The sequence below is a fragment of the Coregonus clupeaformis genome, chromosome 7 (assembly GCF_020615455.1).
Source record: "Coregonus clupeaformis isolate EN_2021a chromosome 7, ASM2061545v1, whole genome shotgun sequence".
Taxonomy (NCBI): domain Eukaryota; kingdom Metazoa; phylum Chordata; class Actinopteri; order Salmoniformes; family Salmonidae; genus Coregonus; species Coregonus clupeaformis.
Genome location: NC_059198.1, coordinates 43447288 through 43454992, shown reverse-complemented (window position 1 = coordinate 43454992; position 7705 = coordinate 43447288). Strand labels below are relative to the sequence as shown.

General features: G+C 42.3%; 1 protein-coding gene across 1 annotated transcript in view; it reads left to right on the top strand.

The window, feature by feature from the left end:
- The first annotated feature begins 2399 nt into the window (after positions 1–2399).
- Positions 2400–7705, top strand: part of LOC121569209 (dipeptidyl aminopeptidase-like protein 6) — a 317687-nt gene continuing 312381 nt past the window's right edge. Inside the window, exons 1-2 of the mRNA XM_041879974.2 lie at positions 2400–2909; positions 3002–3078. Coding sequence (XP_041735908.1) covers positions 3022–3078 — 57 coding nt within the window. The 5' untranslated portion in view covers positions 2400–2909; positions 3002–3021. The remainder of the gene's footprint in view (positions 2910–3001; positions 3079–7705) is intronic.

The following is a 7705-nucleotide window of genomic DNA, read 5'->3' as shown; positions in this document are numbered from 1 at the left end:
CTGGGATTCTTGTCTGATGTTATACTTATCTAACCTCAGTTAACGTACATACCTTTTTACTTTACATTTACATTTTACATTTACGTCATTTAGCAGACGCTCTTATCCAGAGCGACTTACAGTTAGTGCATACATTATTCTTTTTTATTTTCATACTGGCCCCCCATGGGAATCGAACCCACAACCCTGGCGTTGCAAACGCCATGCTCTACAAACTGAGCTATCTCCCTGCCGGCCATTCCCTCCCCTACCCTGGACGACGCTGGGCCAATTGTGCGCCGCCCCATTGGTCTCCCGGTTGCGGCCGGCTACAGCAGAGCCTGGATTCGAACCAGGATCTCTAGTGGCACAGCTAGCACTGCGATGCAGTGCCTTAGACCACTGCGCCACTCGGGAGACTTCTCAATCATGTTAAAAATGTGGTTTTCATGCTGTCTGTGTCAGTGCGTGTAAAGGGTGATAAAAAGCCTTTTTATATTCTGATGCTCATAGTTGTGTCCCTGGCGATGACAGCAAGGCTTAAATGGGTGATGTGTGTCCCACTGGGCACAAACTGGTTGAATCAATGCAGTTTCCACGGCATTTCAACAACTAAATTCAATGTGTATGGCAACTGCTTGGCAACTGCGTACGGACAAGTACATCACTGGTGACGAGCTCCCTCCCGTCTAGGACCTCTATAACAAGCAGTGTCAGAGGTAGGCCCTAAAAAATTTTCAAAGACTCTAGCCACCCAAGTCATAGACTGTTCTCTCTTCTACTGCACGGCAAGCAGTACCGATGCAGCAAGTCTGAAACCAACAGGACCCTAAACAGCCATAAAACTGCTTAATAGTTAAATAGTTAACAGCTACCCGGACTATCTGCATTGACCATTTTGCACTAACTCTTTTGACTCATCACATACGCTGCTGCTACTGTTTATTATCTATCCTGTTGCCTAGTCACTTTATCCCTACCTACAGTATGTGTACATACTGTATCCACCTCAATTACCTCATACCCCTGCACATGGACTCGGTACTGGTACCCTGTGTATATTGCCAAGTTATTGTGTTATTGTACTCATTGTGTATTTATTACTTGTGTTATTAGTTTTATATTTTTTTCTCTCTGCATTGTTGGGAAGGGCCCATAAGTATTTCACTGTTAGTTTACACCTGTTGTTTACGAAGCATTTGACAAATAGCCACATTTAATGTCACAATAACTACCATCTACACACAATAAAGCTACTTGAAGGAGAAACTGCGATAGTGCACCCCCAACTTCACTAACTAAAAACATTAGTCAAGATAAACTTGGTATAACTGTAAAGGTTGGGAAAGGCGACATTCACATTTCCATGCCAGTCTAATAAGCTCACTCTAGTGCTTAATAATAACTAATTGGCAAGCATGGAATGCAACAGCAGTCACACCTGTCCTGCCCTTCCAACATTCGTTACACTTCATTGCATTTCTTATGCTCTAACATAGCATCACATCAAAAATAATTATTGTAATTGTCACAATTAATGAAACTGGAGCAAGGTTCGTATAGTTTTGTGATGTAATATGTTTTTTTTCTATTCATATTTTTATTTTTATTTGAAATACAAAAAACTCCCTCATCAGTGGCTTCATTTCTGTTGAGCGAAGTGCCAGCGACACACTTGGGTCCATCAGGCAAGCTAATGCAGGGGTTGGATAGAAGTTTGCTGCCAGAGGATTCAGTATGCATGCGAAGCGCTCATGCAGTGACTTCAGGAGCACCTGTGCCAACTGTTTTGCAACACTCATTGACTGCAAGTGTGCCTCAAGGTTGAGAAGACACGGTACCACGTTAGACAGCGACTGGCTGTCAGTTTCAGTTTACTAAATTGTTTTTCCAAGTTTAGTTTTTATTTTAGTTTCAGTTTTCGTTTTCGTTTACTATATATAATAACCTTGCACTGGAGATATGTTTTATGCAAGCTTCCCCTCAGCTCATCTACACTAGGCCTACGGTATGCCAATTAGAAGATGAATGGCGTAAAGGTCACTCATGCGTTCCCATTCAAACGATATTGATTGCTTTTAACACTTCTAAGACTGCTGGGGAGCTAGGCTTGCAATACTAATACCATTGGTATCACCACTAAAGGGACATATAGTATTTATGGCAAATACATTTGGCAAAAAGGGTTGGCGTTGGTGTGCAACCATTTAAGCCATTCTATATTCCAAATTGGTTGATATACAGTACGTACCGATATTGTTACAAACAAACACTAATAGACTTCCTTATGCATGGTATTGCTTATACTGTAGGCTCATCTCCCCCTCCAGTTTCTAGGTTGGTGTGCCACCTCTCGACAGAACAGCGAGTAGAATGGAAAAGCAAAGACCGTAGCATTTCCCAGCCCGTGCATTACTTTCAAACCAAGGCTGGAGTCAGCACAACGTCCATGCTTCATTCTTCGACGACATTTTCGTTTAACGGTCACAAAGGTAACTTTGTTTTTATTGCACCTGTCATGCTCTTCAGGTACGGTCATTCTGAAATTCGAGGCATCGAAGTTTATTTGGGATCTAATTTCGTCGAATAAAGTGGATTATATAAATAATTCCAGCTCAACAAGGATAAACTTAGTAAAGGGGTCCGTATATGTATATGAAGCATTATTATGGTTTTCGTTATCTTTACTTACTTGACATTGGAGTTTCTTTCCAGCGAGAGAGGTCGAGGGACCTTTTGCTGCCAAATAGACGCTCAAGCTGTTTGCAACAACTGTTAGTATACTCCCGTAGATGTTGTGGAACACATTGGGTGAAACTTTGTCTCTGAAAATACATCGCCTACTACTAGGCTATACCGAAAACGTTTTCAATCCAAGAAGACGCCAACATACGGAGAGCAACTAAAGCGGTCAAGCAGGCTATATCCAGGTATGTTTGTTAATTACTTGAGTTGTCCACAGTGATTTACTTTCAACTTGTAGCCTTGAGACCAAGACGGAACAGCTTTTCTTTCATTTCAGAGGAGTTTTACTTGTCAACCATGAACCAAACCGCAGGAGTAACACAGACATACCGGAGGTGTTCTAAAGCAGGGACTGTAAGTATTTTTAATTATTAGGCCTATTGTAAAGCGGGTTTGGGGCATTGCAAGTTAGGCAAATTTTTTTTTTTTTTTTTTTTTAGTCATTTAGCAGACGCTCTTATCCAGAGCGACTTACATATTTTTTTTTTATACTGGCCCCCCGTGGGAAACGAACCCACAACCCTGGCGTTGCAAACGCCATGCTCTATCAACTGAGCTACATCCCTGCCGGCCATTCCCTCCCCTACCCTGGACGACGCTGGGCCAATTGTGCGCCGCCCATGAGTCTCCCGGTCGCGGCCGGCGGCGACAGAGCCTGGATTCGAACCAGGATCTCTAGTGGCACAGTTAGCACTGCGATGCAGTGCCTTAGACCACTGCGCCACTCAGGAGTACGCTATCACAAGCAATCATCAACCACCAACTGAACTGAGAATATGACATTGTTTCTATATTTTCCTACGCTTTCACTGCACTATTCTTTTGCAAAGTCCTGTTATGGGGATAACGGTGCTCTAAATACATACTTGTGGGTTTGATTCCCACGGGGGGCCAGTATGAAAATGTATGCACTCACTTAACTGTAAGTCGCTCTGGATAAGAGCGTCTGCTAAATGACAAAAAAATGTACATGTAAATATACAGTAGCCTAGGCTATATAAACATTAATGTATTTCAGGGATTCCCTCTACGTAGGCTACTGTAGAATGTATGGAAGCACTTGAACCAGAATATGGCCTTACAGTGGCCCTATAAAGGACGCTGCATGTGCCTAGGTGGTTAGGCCCAGTAGCGGTGCCTGGGGAAAAATCACTGGGGAAGCCAGAAAAAAAAAAAAGCCATATTACAACCTATGTGTTGTGATATTTGCGTTGTTTGCTCTGTAACCTGTTAGTTCATATGCCTTGCGACCGTGATATATAGGGCTAAAGTTCAACCACACCTTTGTTTCTTCACAAAACCAGAGAGCAACCTCTGTCCAGTGAAGTCCACAAAGCATATTTTACATTTTAGTCATTTAGCAGAAGCTCTTATCCAGAGTGACTTACAGATAGTAAGAGCATACATTTTCATACTGCATGTAACAAACAGTTACATGACCTACAGCATGGTCAAGCAAGTTCATGTTTCCCACATTTTCGGACCACTAAACAACTATTGATTTAGAACCACGGAGAGTTACCTCAAGTCACAAAGAAAACAGGAGCAGCCTCCACTATTCCAGCACCATTTCAACTTCAACATTTTATCATCATCAAATCACCTATGCTTAGTCTAATACAGTGACAACTAAAATATACCAAAAACTATTTAGTCCAATCAACGTAAGCTAAATATGTGGCTGTCCATGTTTCTGATTTGTGTGTGTGCATGTTCGTGCAAGTAGAAAAAACATGTCGACTCACCCTACTTGTAGAGAAACGCCAATGCCATCCTCCTCTCTTTCATGTTGCCAATACAGTCTATCACTCTGTCATACAGTACACGCTTTTAGTTTTGTTGTCCTAGGCTACCTGGCTAAAATGCTTGCTTGCTAGCCTAACTTCCTTTCATGGGCAACGTTTGCTAGTTAACATTAGCCTTCTACATCTAGCTACATATTGAAATTCCATCCTCTCAGGCCATGGGCACAATGTATGAATTAACGGTTGGATCAGAATCGCCTTTATAATCATTGGCCAGTACGGAGAATTAAGTAAAACCACAAGTCCAAATCCGTATCTTCATCCATGGCTAATTTAGGAAAGGGCCAATTTTAGCTAGGTAGCTAGCCACTGGAGGACAACAACACAACGAGATGCAACAATTCAAGTTGTTTCTGTCAATTACGTATGCTCTCAATGTGATTTGATAGAAGTGACGCCAAATCCAAACTGGCTTTCCTTGACACTTTTATTTGGTGCGCCAGGACCATTCACAGTTGAGCTCACTCAGTTTAGCTCAACGCTGATTGGCTATTATTTTATATTTTTTTTAATCAGAGGTCAAATGCTTGTTGTCTTCCCTTGCATTCAATGCTACGGGCGGCAACAATGTCCTACTATTTTTGAGTACCTGCTCTCTCCATGACATAGAATGACCCAGCCTGGTCTCATAGACTAGACATAACATAGTAAAAGTAAATCCGGGACACTAAAATTAGTATGATATGTTACGTTTGGTATGGCTCCACAGTTTTTTTTGCCTGGTCACAGACAGCTGATGTGTTGTGTGTTTGAAGTCCACAAGCGAAGGGAAAAGGTGAGAGGAGGAGAGCACGTAGATGCGAGAAGGAATACAACGAGCTGTTTGTATGTGGCTATGAAAGTGAACTGTTTGCTTGTGATCAGGGGTGTATTCATTTTGCCGATTCTGTTGAAAAACGTTTCTTAAACGAAAGCAAATGGAACGAAACGGGGATAAACATAGCTGAATTTGAAACTGTTGGACTAATGATTACACCCTATCTATCGTTAGATGCAGGCAAGAGTGTACAAGGCAGTATTGAATGTGTCACTGTCTGTCCATGTTTCACTGTCTGTCACCTCAAATCTTTCTCTCGACCTGTGTGCACCTACGTTGTAAACTTTAGGGAAAATTCTAGTATCATGTAGTAGCCTAAATCTATCGATGTTACGTTGAGCTGGGTGAATGGAATATGAATGACAGTCATCCAATATGCTTTAATAGAAGTAAAGCCATGCTCATGAAAATTTTTGTTCTCCCTCATCTTAAACAGCACTGACCGCCACTGTTTAGGGTGGATGGGTGGGCCTATAAGGCGAACATTGCATTTTGGTACACCAGAAGTTCATTCATTTCCAATGGAACGCTGTGTTTGCCTTTCAGCATTGCGTTGCAGAGGCAGTTGCAGTGCGTTCTGTGTGATGCATATGTTGGATCTATCCAACGTATGCAACAAACTGTATGTGTAAACGGCTTGACAGAAATGGTAGCAGAAGGCGACTGTTGAACTTTTGTTGCACACATATCCAGATGATGCTGTGTACCATTTTGCGCAACTTCTTAACTCACTAATTTTAGCTACTTTGCAACTACTTAGCATGTTAGCTAACCCTTCCCTGAACCCTAACATTAACCCTTTTAGCTAACCCTTACCCTAACCTTAACCCTTTAACCCTAACTCCTAAACTTAATCCTAACCTTAACCCCTAACTCCTAGACTAGCTAACGTTAGCCAGCTAGCTAATGTTAGCCACCTAGCTAGAATTCTTAAGATATTGTACATTTTGCAAATTCGTAACATATTGTACATTTTGCAGATTTGTAACATATTGTACATTTTGCAGATTCGTAACATATAATACAAATTGTTATTTGTAACATACAGTGGGGAAAAAAAGTATTTAGTCAGCCACCAATTGTGCAAGTTCTCCCACTTAAAAAGATGAGAGGCCTGTAATTTTCATCATAGGTACACGTCAACTATGACAGACAAATTGAGAAAAAAAATCCAGAAAATCACATTGTAGGATTTTTTAGCAAATTATGGTGGAAAATAAGTATTTGGTCACCTACAAACAAGCAAGATTTCTGTCTCTCACAGACCTGTAACTTCTTCTTTAATTGGCTCCTCTGTCATCCACTCGTTACCTGTATTAATGGCACCTGTTTGAACTTGTTATCAATATAAAAGACACCTGTCCACAACCTCAAACAGTCACACTCCAAACTCCACTATGGCCAAGACCAAAGAGCTGTCAAAGGACACCAGAAACAAAATTGTAGACCTGCACCAGGCTGGGAAGACTGAATCTGCGATAGGTAAGCAGCTTGGTTTGAAGAAATCAACTGTGGGAGCAATTATTAGGAAATGGAAGACATACAAGACCACTGATAATCTCCCTCGATCTGGGGCTCCACGCAAGATCTCACCCCGTGGGGTCAAAATGATCACAAGAACGGTGAGCAAAAATCCCAGAACCACACGGGGGGACCTAGTGAATGACCTGCAGAGAGCTGGGACCAAAGTAACAAAGCCTACCATCAGTAACACACTACGCTGCCAGGGACTCAAATCCTGCAGTGCCAGATGTGTCCCCCTGCTTAAGCCAGTACATGTCCAGGCCCGTCTGAAGTTTGCTAGAGTGCATTTGGATGATCCAGAAGAGGATTGGGAGAATGTCAGATGAAACCAAAATATAACTTTTTGGTAAAAACTCAACTCGTCGTGTTTGGAGGACAAAGAATGCTGAGTTGCATCCAAAGAACACCATACCTACTGTGAAGCATGGGGGTGGAAACATCATGCTTTGGGGCTGTTTTTCTGCAAAGGGACCAGGACGACTGATCCGTGTAAAGGAAAGAATGAATGGGGCCATGTATCGTGACATTTTGAGTGAAAACCTCCTTCCATCAGCAAGGCCATTGAAGATGAAACGTGGCTGGGTCTTTCAGCATGACAATGATCCCAAACACACCGCCCGGGCAACGAAGGAGTGGCTTCGTAAGAAGCATTTCAAGGTCCTGGAGTGGCCTAGCCAGTCTCCAGATCTCAACCCCATAGAAAATCTTTGGAGGGAGTTGAAAGTCCGTGTTGCCCAGTGACAGCCCCAAAACATCACTGCTCTAGAGGAGATCTGCATGGAGGAATGGGCCAAAATACCAGCAACAGTGTGTGAAAACCTTGTGAAGACTTACA